A 17,642-nucleotide genomic window follows, 5' to 3' on the forward strand; every position below is an offset into this window, starting at 1 on the left:
GTGAAAAACCAGAAACAAGTGATCCTTGTTCTACAGGAAACACAGTTCTTGGCAAGCGTGTACTGAACTTTGCAGATGCAGAGTATATTGCTTTAAATTGTATATTACTATTTGACTATATCCAAAAAAGTAAATTACTTAACATAGACTTGGCATTAGCTGTCTTTCCTTTCTTCTGCAGTTCCAAAACTTACTGAAAGTGTGCTTCCATCTGTGCTTAACTTTCTTGAAGCTGTTTCAAGAGAGCAGAAATCTTTTCTTTGCAATTGTTAAATGGGTAGTAGTTAGGCTATTCTCTCCTGGACATTATTGTTCTTTCTCTTGCCCATTGCTGCTTGTAGGCACAAACGTAATCAGTTAAAATTTTGCTGTGCTAGCACACCACTTATTCTGCAGGCATAAAAGCTAATTTGTTCTTACAAAGATGGTGTTTCAAGATAGTGTTCTTACTTGGCCAGAAATGCAAGCTGCTCTTCAGGAATATTCTGTAAAAGAGCCTGTATGTGCCATGTTCAGATAGTTGTACAGAGGTGCTGTGTTTCCCATCAGGTTAATGTGAAGGCAAGTTTATTACTCTGAAAATATATCATGTCCCACCCAATGCTTCTGTTGTGTAAATTCAGTTTGTTGCAATATGTGCTTTGAGAAATTCTTACTTGCTTTTGTGGTGGTATTAGTAGGTTTCTCAAATAGCTTCTAGTAGTAGAATTGACTCTAGTGGGGAGACCTGGCTGGCTACATGTCACTCCAGTTGGTAAGCTCTGACCTTCAAGGCAATGTCAGGTGTAATCACTACATGTACTTGGGAAATAAAATTGTTCAGAAACTTTTGCTATTCATGTCAGCTTTTAGCTATCAGGCTGGATTTGAAAAATATAGAAAGGTACTGCATTGTTCTGTGTTAACGTTATGTGAGTAACCTTGTCTAGACCTGTGGCTTCTTAGGATGCATTAACTCAGTTTTACGCCCTTATATATGTTAAGCATAGAAACATTTGCTGAAAATGAAGGAAATCATACAAGTATCTGACTTAAAGGATAATATCTGAGATGTCTAATTTGTTGACAGACTCACAAGATGGATTTTGAGCTGTGACGTACAGCAACAGGGGCATTACTAGCTGACAGCACAGAAAAGAACATAGCACTTCTAAAATACATTATGGTATTTCTAAATGAATTGCTTCTTAGAGTCCTTACATCAGTGCACTCTATGTTTAAAGTAAATTGAATCTGCTGATCATTTTGTTTTTTCATAAAAAGGTGAAATAAAAATTGCTGCTGGTATGTTTCTTACCAAAAGGCAGCACCATTACTCACTTGTCTTGTGGGGGCCAAAATGCAACTAAGAAGCTCTGTCTATGAAGACGATCCTTTGTATTTTAACTACCTTTCTGCTCTTCTGTATGAAAGCACCGGTGTTTGAAGTGCCTTCAGGGTAGTAAATCTCTGAATGCTGGTAATTTGTTCACTGCTTGTATCTCTTAATATGCAAGGAAGTCAGTGGATGCTTGAATATATAGTGTATATAGAGATGTCTATGATGTTAGATGATCAGACTTATTCAAGTGCTACTTTTATCTGTCTCTAAATGTGAAGGGTGTCTAAAGATGTTCAGTTTTCTTGGGTAAGGTAAGGAAATCGGTTGTTTTTCTGGGCTGAATGTGAGCCTTGTTTCTTCTGTGGTATTAAAAACTTATATTTGAGAATCTACAATGAGTTTCTCTGGTAACTTCATGCATAGTCTTAGGGTGTTTGTTTATGAATACAGGTAGATATATAGGGTGTGTTTACAAAGCAGGCTGAGACTTCGAGAGCTGGCAAGTGACACCAAGAAATAGGTAATGCAGATATGGAGGGGTGATAATAGAGGATCTAGTCTCACTTGTTTTGTTCCTGGTTATATTTGGAGAGCTCAGAGTGGTGATAAGCTGTCAGTTATTGTGTACTCAAGCTGAGGAGCATAAATAAGTGACTCAATAAAAGCACAAGGATCTTAAATTTTACAAAGTGAACAGTAAAATTCTGGAACTGTTCTGAATAGGTTTAACTTAACATCTGCTGTTTGAATAGGTACCAGACATGGCGGGCTATCCTCACATCCGTTACATTTCATCGGGATTGGATGGAACATCATTCAGAGGCCCTTTCAGGGGCAATTTTGAGGTTTGTAATAGAATAAAACTAGATCAATGCCAAAATATGTCATGAGGGAATATGGGGAGGGTGTATGGTAGAGCTAGTTTTATATGTAGATGTAAAAGAATCAAAAAGAAAATATTCTTAATTCATAGAATGTCTTCACTGTCATGGACTGGGAATAGGTGCTGAAAGCATCTTGAATCAAGAAAAGGTGCTGTAAATAACATACATTTAGGTGGTTATTAACTGACAGTACGTCTTGGTTTTCTCCTTCCCCCGAGTAGGATGTAGTATTCACGTGTCTCTGAATATCTGTGCCAGAATCCTCCTAGTGAGGGTGAAACTTGGCAGCTTTGACAGTGCTGTCCTGTTTATTTTGTAGTGCAGGAGTTGAAGCTGTTTTTGTTTTGTTTTTTAAAAAATATATATTAATAAAAAGTATCAGATGCAGAGAGTTAATGACCTAGTCCACTGAAAACACCTTCAGTGACATCTTACGTTTGTAGTAAACTCATTGCTGGAGGAAAAAGAAATCAGTCATTGTATTTCATCTTAAACCTCCCCCGGTCTCCAAGCCTTAATGACTGTTAGAAATCAAATACTTTCCTGGTAAATTTTAATTGTTTTTTCCTCACTAGAAACACAAGTATGTGTAAATATACTGATAAACATTCCTAGCTGGCAAGCAGTTTTAGATTCTCTCACTATTAAATGAGTGTTTCCCTGTAACTTAAAATATGAAGTAGTGTTGTATTTAGGGGTTTTAGTTTGCTTTTTACATAAACCCATAACTTCTCCTATACAATATCCTTTTCTTTTCTTGCATTTGAATAACTAGGGAATTAAAATTTGTCAATCTGCAAATGGGTTAGAATAAAAAATGTATTTTTTTTCAAGGTAGTTCAACTATCAGTTCTTACGCTGTTTATTCCTTGATAATTTTTTTAGGAGCTGATTCACTTGGAGGAACGATTAGGCAATGTAAATCGTGGAGCAACACAGGGAACTATAGAAAGATGCACATATCCTCATAAATACAAAAAGGTGAGGATTTTTTAAACTGTGGGCTATTATATTTTCCCTAAAATGTAGTAAGGTTTGTATTTAGCTCAAATCTGTAGAAGTGTTGATTTTAAAGAGTGCATGTTTACCCTATCTTGTAATTTCAGGAATTGTAAGTAAAGCATACAATCCCACTTCCTTCATGAGGGCAATACAAAAAATGTGTTTTCTAGAGATCTGTTATAATGTGATAAGCAATGTTTTGGTATTCATATCTTTCTGAAACGCAAACAGGTCAAAGCATAGCCTTATTTATTTTGTAGTGAATGCTTGCACATACAGATATCACCTTAAGATAAGGGTGATGAAAAGTATCCCTGGTCTTCACAGACTAAAAACTAGAAACAGGAAAATGTTCTTCCCCAGACCAAGGGAAAAGGGGAAACAAACGACACTTTTCAAGCTTAATGGGCCAAAAGTTTAAATACGTAGTTTTGATGAGATTCATAGCCAAATGCATAAGCACAGTTTTGCTTGGGATGCTTGGTAGGTCTGATCAGTCCCACACTTCTCATAGTGGGTTTATGGTGCTAATGAGGTATTAATCTCCTCCTCCACCTAGATCTCCATTTCATTCTGTATTTCTTTTCCAGATCAGTCAGAATAATGTTCTTTCAACTGTTAGCTGATAACTATACTGTGGCCTTGAACTGTGCGTTTTTGCATTGAAAACTGTATTTTGTAAAATACCTTAAGCAATGAGGGGGACAGGGAACTAAGTGTTGTAAATGTAGATGGGGAGAAGAATGAGACAGCTGAAACTTTCAAGGTGGCTTCTTCAGTATTCAGAATAATTGAGTACTTAAGAGTGGAAATGTGCCTTCTCTACTAAATGCCTCTGTTTGGGTAAGAAAGGAAATAGGTTCAAATTTTGTTTCTTCCTGCATCCCCAACAGTGGCATTCAGATGCCATCTTCAGCCACATTACTTAATAACTTGTCCAGCAATTATGAATAGCCTTGTGAGCAATGAAATAGCTATTGGTAATAATTAAATAGTCAACAGGCTTCAGGGATAACTCATCAAGTACAGTAAGGCTTTATTTGAAGTTGAGTTGTAGTAACTTGTTCACAACATCTACCAGCTTGATACTTAAAATGTTAACCTTCACCATGATCATACAAGGAAGATGGCAAATTTTGAGTCTGGTACAGGATTTTCACAACTTGCATTCTCTCTGTTGTATTATTATACCATAAAACAGAATCCCATCCACATTTATGTAGTGTTCTTTATCACTTGATAAAAAGAGACTTTAAGATATTGTGTGTGTATTTTTTTGCCTCATCGTGAATGAAATGAAGATACTTGCTTATAGGCCACAAGTGAAGGGACTGGTTGCAACAATACTAAATGCATATGTTAACAGTCCAGTCACAAGAATTAAAGTTGAACTATCTTGTGATTTTTTTGCTACAAGTGATAATTCTTCATTTGGTTCAAACACATTTGAATAAGTAATACTTAAGCATATGAAATGTTTTAAAAGAAATGTGTGTTGAACTTGTATTAAAAACAGATTTTACTCAGTTTGTCAATAATGTCATCTCTACTAATAAGGTAACAACTGATTGGTTCTCACAGAGGAAACTGCACTGCAAGCAAGATGGGGAGGAAGGAACAGAAGAAGACACAGAGGAAAAGTGTACCATCTGCTTATCTATATTAGAGGAAGGTGAAGATGTCAGGTAAATAGTACCACTGAATATCATACTACTGGGCTAATATTCTGGATTTGAGACCGTACTTGGATATGTTACGCTACTCTTTGCAACACTGCCTTGTTTAACTTTTACAATTAATCATTATCTGTCCTTGTAACCGTTGTATAAAACAAGCTTTAATGGGAAGCACTTACTGTTCATTCTGTGTTGTCTTTGGGTAGGATGTAGGTTCTCTTCTTACAGTCTTCCTTAAGTTGACTGTATCTTTTAACGTGAGACCAAGATGATACAATTTTAAAAAATGTTAGGGTATGGATGATAGTACTTCATTTAAATCATACTGTGCTCTCTGCTTTTGTATCTTGTGTAAGGAATTAATCAGGTGAATTCCAGATTGTTAATTTCAACTCTTTTTTGGAGTAATAATGTTATTTAAGCTGTGTAACAAGTTAAATTGTTCTAACGTGTTAGAAGCAACCTGGTACTTAATTTTATTGCCTGTTCTTCTTGGAACTAGACAAAATGCAAGTCAACTGGAAAGGCTAGTGAAATTTGTGGAAAAACATATGCATAGAGAAAGAATACAGCAAGGTCCACATTGCCATTTCTTCAATGGCTACGTTGTTATGAAAATGCTATATTAACATGAATGCATTTTTTGTTTTGATGACAGGCGACTTCCATGTATGCACCTTTTCCACCAAGTATGTGTAGATCAGTGGCTGATTACTAACAAGAAGTGCCCCATTTGCAGAGTGGACATTGAGGCTCAACTGCCTAGTGAAAGTTGACACCATTTTCCAGAACTATTGTCCTCCTTCTTGCTCCCTCTCATCCTTCCTGGTACTGCAGTCAACCAAAGATGGCATGACTTACCTGCGCAGATTTGGAAGCATTGAACCTAGAGTGCTGGCTCTGCTATATGGTACAACTAATGCTAGACCTACAGTTTATGTAGAAGACAGTTGAGTTTCAGTGTATTTATAAAACTTTTTTTTAGGTTTTACATTTTTCTTTTGATTCATTACTGTATTTCTGCATGGTTCCTTGTATTGCATTTGTTTGCACATATTATGGGCTTTGTGACCCCAAACTTGCAGGCAAGATTAGCTGCTTTAGTAAGTAGAACTGTGTGGTCTCTTTTTTTTGGTTTGTTTTACATAGTATCGAGCTTTGAAAGTATGATTTCACTCATTACTAACCTCGGATTCCTTAATTTAATCAATCATATATTTTAGTTTAATGTATAAAGATCATCTAGAAGAGGATAATATTATGTATTGAGACATTCCTTAATTAGGAAAAAATGGCTGCTGTATATTTACAATATCAGTTCTGAGTCAAATAACATCCTTAATAGTGGGAACAGAATATGAACTATATTCAGTTTGACTGATACATATAGCATACTCATCACCGGAGTTTTTGTCTGATCAGATTTTTGTGTTTGTTTGAAGATTTCAGCACAATGCAGATATATTTGAATGTCAATATTAAACATTTAGACTGCTGTTCAGATTGTATTTATCATTTTCTTCCTATGTCTAGAAATTTGAATCCCTAACTTAATATTTGCTGCTGTGAAACAGCTCACTAGTGAACACTAAATGTTGATTTCAGTTAGCTGGATTGTAGATACTTGCAAATTGAAAGAATTATTAGGGAAATGGAAAAATAGCTTAGAATCTTTGTTCGGTCTTCTGCTAACTTAAGTTGAAGTATCTGCGCACATCAAGGTTGTTTGTTTTTTTAATATAAAAACCATTCAATCAGGATTTAGAGCTGCAGGGGTTTTGTTTTTTGTTTTTGTTTTTTTTTTGGTGTTTTTGACAGATATACATGCATTCGTAGAACTTCTAAAGGTTCCAGGCTTGTCTTGGGGTTTTTATTAGTTTTAAAGTTAATAAAATTAGCAAAATTCAGCTGTCTCTTGTTTTATTTTTCATTAGTAAATTGAAAATCTGTAAATTTCTGTAGAAACTGAGACACAAATTATGTGGTTACCTAGTTCTGCCTTGATCATAGATTCCCTCTATAAATTACCAACAGTCCATCACTGATTGAAATATTTTCTATAGTTAAGATTTGCTGCATAATATAGTGTATAGAATTAAGTTATAATGTACTAACATTTCGCCTTTGGAGGAGGTTTCAATCCACATCAGGTCTCAAGTTGCTCATCAACATTGTTTCACATATAATAAATTCTAGTTTATTTAAATGTGCTCAACAGTTGCTGAAAATTGCAAAAAACATTGAGACAGTATTACTGTCACATTGGAAAAGATGTTCCTAGGGGATCATATATGAACATGTCAATAAGCTTGCGTTAAGCTACCTGCTTTGTAAGTGGATTGAATAATAAATACCTTCAGTTCCTCTTGTCTTTGTCTTTCATAATCAGATTAAGTGTAAAACAGTTTACAGTAAACCTAGAAAACAATGTTATGTTTACACTAAAAAAGTGATCCATTTATAAATATTACCTTATCTAATTTAATGCCTGTTTTTTGTCTGGTTAAAGCTGCTTCCCCTTTTTTTTGTCCTCTAATCTGTTAGGAGTAGCATTTCCCAATGCAGTGTCTATTGCTGGCAACAAACTTAACACCTCTGGCACTGAGGCATTAAGTGGGGAGAATTTTTTTTTTTCCAGCATGTGTGATAAATGAACGTTCTCAAGCTTAATTGCATTGCTAAAACTGAACTTAAAACCACTTTGTGTTTGTACAATGGGGGATATGGGAGAGAGGCAACATGATTTGATTGCTTCAAAACCTGGCATGGTTTTATGCTAAACCTTCTTGAATATTATGGCTCTAGGAAACTGAACGTGAGTGTGAAATTGAAGCTATGTTTTTTTTTACAAAAAAAAGTGACTGGGAAGGACTGAACAGCAGACACTTCCTATTCTTCAGTGACTGTTGAAAAGGAGGGAAGTTAGTTGACCACTGATGCTTGAAGTTTGACAATAATCACTTTTTAAAAGTTTCCAAGAAGGTACTTGAGAGACTTGGGGCAAAAAAAACAACAACCAGGGCCTGTGAAATAAATGAGACCCTAGGTATGTGATGTAATCTTTTGGATTTCTTCAAAGACAAAGAAGCACAGGTTTGGGTTTTTTTTTTTTTAGGGATTCTCTTGTGCACCTAGTCTGGGTGCCTGGTACTAGAGGTATTTTAGTGGCCCATGCGTTGACTTGTTTTATAACTGCTACTGATATTGTCTTGCTCTTAAATGTATGCATAACATTGTAATGTGATGTTGAACACTTAGGTATTTTCCAGGAATCACAGTGTTCTGATCTGATATGCTATTGCAGGGGCTAATAAAGCTAGAGCCTATTTCTATTCCAGAAAGTTGTGACTTAACCGTAATTTAAAGGAAGGAAAATGAATAGGCTTTTTGATTTTGAAAATTTCCACCACTTACTGTGCTTTACATGCTTAGATGCATTGCCTTAAGTTTTCTGCAGCATCTTTGACTTTAAAGATAAGATTCTCAACAGTATGCATTAAATTACTTTTCATATAAAGTTCCATTGTCAAAAGAAATCCTTTTGTATGCAATAAATAAAATGTTAGACTGGTATCATTCAAGATCTGTTTCTTATGCAAGTTTTTTTTCCTTCTGCCGTCCTTACTTTGCCTTTATAAGTCTTGATCTGTAAAAATTCTTTTATGTACGTGTATTCTTACAGGTATTGACAAGGAAAAATTCTCTTAGTCAAGGTTCAACCAACACTTAGCTGCAGTTCAATGCAATAATACATAGTGTGTCACTTATCTGGAATTTAGGAATTCAAGAAGACTGATCTTACAAAGGCTATCAAAATGCTTATGTGTGCATGTCAATAAACAAAGCCAGTCAGTTTTGGGAGACTGTTTAAGCAATTGCAAGTAAATGCACACACTTTTGTCATCTTAGGCAACTGCTCTAGTATCAAAATTCCTGAATCTCAGGAGCGTGGTACAAACTGTATTTAAGAAAAGTGAAAATTGCATCTTAAATGCATGTGTATATATATACATTATTGCTCTTCGCAATTCATGATTTGTGCCAGTTACATCTTCAGTGTGTACAGGCTCCAAATTTAGAGCTTTGGAGGCTTTTGCTGAATCTTCAGTACTGGTATGTTTTAAAATACCACAAGCAAGGTAAGATTTATATTAAAAAACAAAACAAATAACAGAACAATGTTGAAATTGGGAAGGTGAAGTGGGGAATGGGTGGCAACAGCAGTTGAGCGATTTTAGGGTTTTTCTGGGGGGAAGGGGTTTCTTGGTTTTTCGGTAGGTTTTTAGATGGCTTACTTGCAGTGGAAATGCAAGAGCCATACACCAGTACTCGCTAGATAGGAGTGATTGCTTTAGTAAGCCCGAGTAAAAACCCTTGCGTGGTTTTTTGACCCTTTCTTTCAAGGGAGGGGAAGCCCTCCCGGGATAAGAGGAGATCTTCCTCCCGAGCACTACCCTGCTATCCTGCTTCCACGTGCGCTAACTAGCTGTTCCCCCAGAAGCCAGCTTGCTGGACCGTGGCTGGAGGCCGCCGGCTCAGCAGTCAGCCCCTCACGCTGCAGCAGCTCCCGCTTCTCCTCAGGGCTCACTCACGACGGCCGCGGCGCGCGCACGGCCTAACGCGGGGCTGGCGCGGGCCCCGCCCCTCTGCGCCGGGCACCTCGCGCGAGAGCAGGTGGGGCGCGAGCCCCCTCCCCTCTGAAATCGCCGGACGTGATTGAAACCGTTTCCTCTTCGGGCGGGGCCTCGAGGGGCGGGCCAATGGAGCGCGTGCATCGTACGAAGCTGCCCAATAGGAGCGCGGGAGAGAGTTTAAAGGGGAGCAGCGGCGGCGCGAGGCAGCAGTTGGGGTCTCTGTCTGTGAGCAGCGGCGCGGGTGGCAGCGGCCTCCCTCATCTCCGTACCATGGCCGTAACGCGCCGCGCAGCCGTGAGTGCCGCTGGGCCGGGAGGCGGCCGGGCCCCGCCGTGAGGTTCTCAGCGAGCTCCCGGCAGCCGCCGGAGCTCGGGGCCCGCAGGCGGTGGGGGGCAGGCGGGCAGGGCCTTGCCCTGCGGCCGGGCACGGCGTGGGGCTCCCAGCGCCGCGTGCCTTTGAGGGGGGCAGCCCCTGAGGGGAGCGGGGCGGAGGCGGGGGAGCCCTCTGAGGGGAGCCCTCTGAGGGGAGCCCAGCCGCGGCTCTGGAGCGAGCTCCGAGGTCGCTGGGTTCTGCTCCCGGGGGCACGGGGCCGGGCGCCTGCCCTGGCTGTTCCTCAGCTCGCACCTGGTCCCGGCCTCCCGCTGCGCCAGGTGCCCGCCCCCGGCCTCCCGCTGCTAACGAGGGGCAGGGGTGGGCACGGCAGGGGGGAAATGCAGGCTGCTCAACGGCGAGGTGGGGGAAGGAAACGAAAAAAACAGGTTATTTTATTTTCTGGAATAATTCTGCAAGGGTTAAAAACTTAATTAGCAGCTCTTGAAAAGTAACGTTTGTTTGGTGTTGTGTTGGTGGTGGTGGTTTTTCCCCACAGTAAACAGCGCACGTCTGTCTCCGTTGTATAACAATTTTTGTTACATAGCATGGAATTTGGGGAATGGTTGGATCAGATGATCTTGGAGGTCTTTTCCAACCTTTACAATTCTGTGAACAAAAAGTGCCTTGCTCATCTTAATGGAATTACTGCTCTAGTGACTGACTGGGGAAACACAGTAGATAGCTAGGTGGCAGGTTAGTGCTCTAACTTAATAAAAGGAATTAAAGGGCTGTAAGGAAGAATGAGATGGGGTGTGTTTTTCATGGTACTCTCTGTAATCTGTGTGCTTGAGACTTCTTCCTTGAGCTCATGTGAATGCGTAGGAAATAAAAACTACTCCATTTGGTAGTAGATGGCATACACAGAGGTATACCAGTTCAGTAGTGGTAAGTGCTATAAACATAGTCGGGTATCTGAAAATTAAATGAAGTTAATCTCTGACTTTTAAACTAAATTTCTTTTTTTTTTTTAGGTCACCAGGGGGGTGGAGAATGCTGTGACTCAACTTAATGGTAAAGCCAAAACCCAAGTGACTGCTAAAAGGGCTGCTTTGGAAGAAATAGGAAACAAAGTTACAACAAGAGGAACGCGTGTAGCTAAGGTAAATAACATTTGAAATCTACTGATAAGGAAAAAATGCCTAACTAGCTCTATACTAATAATCGTTGATTTCACTATAGAAAACAGACTGCTTCAAATCATCCGTAAAGCCCAGTAAGATGACGAATACAATCATACAGCCTAAACCTCCAGCTGCTGTGAAACAAGTGTTCAAAGAAACTACTGTTCCAAAGGTAGGAAGTTATGATGCTAATGTGCTTCTTAGTCTCAGCTCTGTAAGTGAGAGTGCTAACATCAAATTTTATTTGTAGATAAATCCCATTTCCATACTGAAAAAGCAAAACCTTTGTACTGAGGTTTTGGTTCAATACATGTGTATAAAGGCAAATATTAAAGCAACAGAATGAGTTGTTGAAGTACTACGGGGTGATGCCTACAGATTTCTCTTTCAGTGGGCAATTACTAAAAGGTCTACTGATTCTGGCTGGCTGGCGTGTGGGTGAAAGCTTGCCACACTATAGTGCAAACTCTGCTTCAATTTTTATCTTAAGAAATTGTTACATTAGTAACTTGAAAAATGTGGGGATAAAGGAACATTTGCCACTTTATAGTTATGTAAGCACTGACCTGTTCCTTAGGTTCTATCTCCTGTCCCTATGGATGTATCTATGCAGGAAGAGGATTTGTGCCAAGCCTTCTCTGATGTGTTGCTCAACAACGTAGAAGACATCGATGCGGAGGACTGTGGGAATCCACAGCTCTGTAGTGACTATGTAAAGGATATCTATCTGTATCTGAGACAGCTTGAGGTATGACATACTGAATCTGTGCTGCTGCAGCGTAGTGTTTGTCTTGTTGCTCATGCAGCTCTTTCTCCAACAGCTGCAGCAGTCGGTGCGCCCACATTACCTTGATGGGAAGACAATCAATGGGCGTATGCGTGCAATTTTAGTTGACTGGCTTGTCCAGGTCCACTCAAGATTCCAACTTCTGCAGGAAACACTGTACATGTGTGTTGCAATTATGGACCGCTTCTTACAAGTAAGTCTACAATGTTTATCAACATGTTTGGATTATATGATTTGTTCAGTGACTGGAGATTAGTCAGACTGGTTAGTGCCACTGGTAAGCACCAGCCTCAGGCAATGGGGAGATGAGCAGCTTGTTCTTCTATCCCCTATACGAATGTTGTGGATGGAGGTCTGCAAGCTTGGTAAGAGAGCTTGCTGAATGAGAGTCCTCTGGTGGTGGGATGGCCCTGTTCATGTGACATAACAGACTCTTGACGGCCACAGTGCTGGAGTGAAAACATTAGCTTCATTATGTGTAAAATGAACACTAAAGTTAATGCCCCTGGATATGATAATGAGCTTAATGAGGTACATGCTAAACATATTATTACTGTAGTACTAAACTCTTCACCCAAATTGTGCTAAACATCACACTGAGACAGAACAGATAAAGAAAAAGTTTGTGTTAGGGGGAAAAAAAGTTATAGTGAGGAATAAAAAAGAGCTTGGGGAAGAAAGAAGAAATTGGAAACCTAGAAGAGGCAGTTGATGGACTGGGCTCATTCTCCTCCACCAAGACAAGGACACCTTGGTAAGCTCTGTGCCTTCACCTTTTGGTGAGGGATAGCATTTTGCTAGCACTATTACATGTTAGTGCTATTGCGGTAAGTGTATTTATTCAATGGCAATTCCAAATCTGTCATATCTGTCACCTTATTACATATATTCAGCTTTGTGAAACTCTCTCAGTGAAAGCCCTTGGTGGGGCTGGGAAACAAGCAAACATTTGACTCAGTTCACTTTAATGTGACAGTAAAATTGCTGTAGTCAGCAGGATTGCCATGGGTAAACTGCTGCGAAAATCTTAAATGCTCACCATCCAAAGCAGGAATAGAATGGGCCCAAAAAATATGGAAATATGGGGACAAAGTGACAGAGCGAGTAAAACAATCATGGAATCATTCAGGTTGGAAAAGACCTCTAAGACCATCTACTCCAACCTTTAACTTAGCACTGCCAGGTCCACCACGTCACTAAGCTCTCTACATCTACGTGTTTTCTGAAGGCCAACAGTGCTGGTTACTCAGTTACTTCCCTAGGCTTCACAATTCTTTCAGTGAAGAAACCTCTCCTAATACCCCACTTAGACTTCCCCTGTTGAAGCTTAAGGCTATTTTACTCTTTTTTATCACTTGGTGCTTGGGAGAAGAGATCAATCCCCACCTTGCTATAGCCTCCTTTAAGGTAGTTGTAGAACACCATACGGTCGATCTGAGCCTCCTTTTCTCCAGGCTAAACAAACACAGCTCCCTCAGCGGCTCCTCATAAGATTTGTTCAGTGGAAGTGAGCAAAGATTTTGGAAAGGTAAAGGAATTGTTTGTCCAGTACTGGGGCTTGCTTGTCTTGTGTGCAAAAGGAAATTAAAGAATCTCATCCCACTGAAAGAACTGTGGATGCAGAATGTGCTGCATTAGAATCAGAAAATAAAGTGCTGAAAACATCACTGTCCTTTGGAAAGGAAAACCGAGAGAAACTAGGGACAGAAATTAGGGAACTTAAAATGCTATTGGTCTCAGCTGAAAGGAAAGGAAAAACAACTACAGGAAGAATTTGATCTCTTACTAAATCATGCTATCTTTGGTCTCTGCTAAACAAATCTGCAAATAAATAATACACTGTGCAAATCCTGAGACATGGGATGGACATTGGTATGGTAATGATACTAGCAATTGGTGGGATCTTATGATCTTACCCCAGAACCAGTACTTAAATGACAATCAAAAATGAAATTGCAAAGGATAATGATGTTCATACTATAGGATGAACCCTCCCATGGTCTCTTGCTGAATTAGCAAAGTTGCAGAAAAAGTACAAGACAATAACTATCCTTTTAGAGGAGTTTGATTAATCCTAAGAAGTCTGCTGCTCTTCATGTAAGAGTTCTGTAACGCAACATCTTAACTCCAAAGCTGTGATTCTCTGAGCTTGTCATTATGGGGACACTTCTGACTCAAAAGAATAAAATTTCTTTTATGTCTTTAAGAATAAACATTGACATACTGGCATTTAAGCTGATGGATTTGAATCTGTGTGTCTACAGTTTGATATTTTGGGTCTTACTTTTCAAATTCCTATATTGCAGACTCATTCAGTACCTCGTAAGAGACTTCAGTTGGTGGGTGTAACAGCGCTGCTTCTAGCTTCAAAATACGAAGAGATGTTCTCTCCTGATGTAGCAGACTTTGTTTACATTACTGACAATGCTTACACTGGTGCTGAAGTTAGAGAAATGGAGATGACGATACTTAAAGAGTTGAACTTTGATTTGGGCCGGCCTCTTCCACTTCATTTCTTAAGAAGAGCATCAAAAGCTGGGGAGGTGGGTACTTGTCCTTACTGCCTAGAACCTTCCTGTGTACATATCATAGAACAGTTGAGGTTGGAAGGGAGCTTTGGAGGTCATTTGGTCCAACCCCTGTGCTTAAACAGGGACATTTAGAGCTGCTTACTCAGGACTACGTCCAGGCAGCTTTTGAAGATCCCCAAGAAGGGAGACTCCATAACCTCTGGGCAATGTGTTCCAGTTCGTCACGTGCACTGTAAAGGAGTGCTTCCTGCTGTTCAGACAGAACCTCCTGTGTTCCACTTTGTGCCCATTGCCTCTTGTCCTGGCATTTGGCACTGCTGACCCTGTCCCCATCTGCATTGCACCCTCCCTTCAGGTATTGATATATACTGATATGAACACCCCTGACAGTCAAGATGGTGTAAAGATGATCATTATTGCTTTGGGCATTATTATCTTGCTTGCTTTTTGCTGTGTCAAGGAATGTTCAGTTACGAAACTCCAGGCAGAGGAATAAGACCTCACACTGGCAGCCAGTAGTGGTTTCATGTTTGTATTTACTGGGGCCTCTGTTCAGTCTTAATTGCAGTGAGTTTACTGTTACAGTAAACTGAACACACCTAGAGCAGAGGCCCAGCTTTCAGAGTAGCCTCTTGTCTGGTAATCAGGGTGTTCCTAATAGAAGACAAGCAATATCAGTTCTTCATGATTCTTGGATGCAAATGCTGTATTATCTTAAGAATCAAAAGGTAAGCTTTCTGTTTGAGCCGAGTCTTCACTATTAGGAGGCTCTTACACTGAAGTAATCTGCCCGCACTTGAAGTGGGCTTCATTTACTTTAACAGAACACTAAGTAGTCCTTGAAGTTAGCTGATGCCTTAATGAAGATCTACTTAACGTGTATTTTCCCCCACCTAGTAGCATATTACAGAGGGAGCACTTGTAGCCCTTAGCTGAGCACAGCAGTGCCTGATGCTGCTGTTTTTCTGTTAAAATCTCTCACTTGTCTGTGTCAAATGCCAAATGGCTGCTAGACTGCACTGGTTTGGAATTTTAGGTAACTGCTAATTAATATGGTCCTTAGGCCTTAATAAAGATCTTCTTGGCAAAACAAGATTAGTTAACTTATTTGTAAGTTAATTAATAGAATAAACAACCCTGAAGTATCTTGATGAGGCGAAGTGAAACTGTGTGTATTAACAAACTCTCAATCTGATAGGCTGATGCTGAGCAACATACACTAGCAAAATACCTGATGGAATTGACATTGATAGACTATGACATGGTGCACCATCATCCTTCAGAGATTGCAGCAGCTGCGTTATGCTTGTCTCAAAAGATTCTGGGACAGAACAAATGGGTAAGTGTTTTAATCAAACGCATTGTGAGTTTTTTTTTCCTCCAGTCAGTGGAATTAAACTGTTAAAACCACTACTGAAGGAAATTGTGTTTAGGTCAGTAATAATATGGGGGATCAAATGACATTAGGACAGGCTGATGCACAGCTGAAGGTAGAATATGAAACATACCATTAAAAACAAAACTCACTCTTTTTTTCTATATGAACACCATTATACAATGGGATTTTGCCTATGAAAGTGTTGAGTTACAGAAGACTACACTCAAAGTAGCTCAGGTAGAATAATGAAACCATGGACTGTGAATAGTAAATTGTAAATCAGCTACTGGTTACTCTTGCAAGGGTTGTTTCTTTTGTCTTCCATGCAGTACGAAAACATGATTCTTGGTATTTATGCATCCAGATTTCACTGCACACTAGATATGATTCTGAATCTTGTCTTCTAAACTGACAGTACTACAACTTCTAGCACTCAAAATTAGTAGTTGAAGCCTGGGGTGCTGGCTACCTGAAGTGATTGTGCCGTAAGCAGTATCCCCACTTTGTAAATCTTTAATTTCTTACTGTTATGCTGTAGGGTACAAAGCAGCAGTACTACACTGGGTATGCAGAAGACAGTCTTGTGATGACTATGAAGCATATGGCCAAGAATGTGGTTAAAGTAAATGAGAACTTAACAAAATACACTGTAAGTATAACTACTTAAACATTCTATTGTTTTAGAAACACCTTTGCTGCATATTGTGATTCCTTAGATAAATGTTCTGTGTATGTTACCTTAAAGCGCATGCTATTTAGACAAGCTTGTGAAAAAATATTCCATCAATACTAACAATTACCAAACATTTTAAATAAAACTGCTCTTGCTATGCTGTATGCTAGTTCACTTCTAACCTTACTTTTGTTTTCAAAACAGACTAAATGAACAAAGTAAGGATTGTGTGTGTAGATCTTCTGTAACATTATTCCTCTGCCTCTGCAGGCTATAAAGAACAAGTATTCGAGTAGCAAACTCCTGAGGATCAGCACAATGCCTCAACTGAACTGCAAGACAATCAAGGACCTAGCATCATCACTCTTATGATAACCCTAGACAGACGTATCTGATGATATGCACTTTGTCCTCAGTTGTCTATTGAGGCAAAGCTACTACTGTTCTTTGTAAATAGCATTTTCCAGCCTTACCACAGATGTTTCAGACCCTCTGAAGGTGAAGTTTTAAACTCGCTTTGTAATACAACTGTATGCTCAGAAATAAAGCTCTTTTAAAAAAAAAAAAACAAACACTAACCCCCCTCTGCAACTGTGAATCTTTAAGGCAACATCTAGAAATGCCTGCAATTTGATGCTGAATTAGGACATTTGACGAAGTAGGTGACTGATACAATTTGCAGGTAGATACATGTATTTTCTGTGGTGGTTTGGTATCTTTTGGCTTTGTATTTAGTAATTTGTTCACACTTTTAAAGAGTAGGACTTTGCTTGGTATATGGGATAGTAAATACAGTGTTTATTTCAGTGCCATATACCAAAGAAGTCTTCAATAACTTTTTTTTTTGTAGTTTGTTGACTTAAAGCTGGGAAAAGTAGGAGGCTGTAAGAGATACAGCCTTGTAAGGTTTGTGTTTAGGCAACTGAGCGAAGATAAGACAATGTGTTGTCTGTCTTTGCCTAAACAGAGAGCTGAGACAGGAAACTCCTCTGTGATGCCAGACTACTGTGTGCACTGGCTGTAGATGTAAAACTACAGGGATCAGACCTTTGTATCAGCTTACTCTTAAAACCTTAGGCAAAAACAAAACTAGTTTCTCATTGCCTGTTCTTTTCCCCCTTTTTATTTTTTTCAGCAAACCTCAATTCCTGAGAGAATACAACACACAATTTTTGATTTTCTTTGTTATTTTTTTCTTCTAATAAGCACAGGTATTTGTATGCTCACAGGAATACAAGCATGTAAGTAATGCAGCTCTTCTCC

The 17,642-nt window shown here is 39.3% G+C and overlaps 2 protein-coding genes across 8 annotated transcripts in view; both read left to right on the forward strand.

The window, feature by feature from the left end:
• Positions 1 to 8,464, forward strand: part of RNF111 (ring finger protein 111) — a 49,739-nt gene extending 41,275 nt beyond the window's left edge. For 3 of the 7 annotated variants that reach the window (XM_035336233.1, XM_035336232.1, XM_035336234.1), the window contains exons 11-14: positions 2,074 to 2,166; positions 3,091 to 3,186; positions 4,765 to 4,892; positions 5,542 to 8,464. In XM_035336233.1, coding sequence (XP_035192124.1) covers positions 2,074 to 2,166; positions 3,091 to 3,186; positions 4,765 to 4,892; positions 5,542 to 5,659 — 435 coding nt within the window. In that variant the 3' untranslated portion in view covers positions 5,660 to 8,464. The remainder of the gene's footprint in view (positions 1 to 2,073; positions 2,167 to 3,090; positions 3,187 to 4,764; positions 4,893 to 5,541) is intronic. The other 4 variants (XM_035336235.1, XM_035336236.1, XM_035336237.1 and 1 more) reach the window with 3 other exon arrangements.
• Positions 8,465 to 9,628: 1,164 nt separating this feature from the next.
• On the forward strand, positions 9,629 to 16,953 carry CCNB2 (cyclin B2). The gene is made up of 9 exons (XM_035336239.1): positions 9,629 to 9,811; positions 10,861 to 10,989; positions 11,069 to 11,182; positions 11,588 to 11,758; positions 11,832 to 11,990; positions 14,104 to 14,340; positions 15,527 to 15,667; positions 16,245 to 16,355; positions 16,650 to 16,953. Exons 1-9 carry the CDS (start codon positions 9,644 to 9,646, stop codon positions 16,749 to 16,751), a joined length of 1,332 nt encoding a protein of 443 aa, XP_035192130.1. The 5' UTR covers positions 9,629 to 9,643; the 3' UTR covers positions 16,752 to 16,953.
• Positions 16,954 to 17,642: the final 689 nt, after the last annotated feature.

This window comes from Oxyura jamaicensis, chromosome 10, assembly GCF_011077185.1.
Source record: "Oxyura jamaicensis isolate SHBP4307 breed ruddy duck chromosome 10, BPBGC_Ojam_1.0, whole genome shotgun sequence".
Lineage (NCBI taxonomy): Eukaryota > Metazoa > Chordata > Aves > Anseriformes > Anatidae > Oxyura > Oxyura jamaicensis.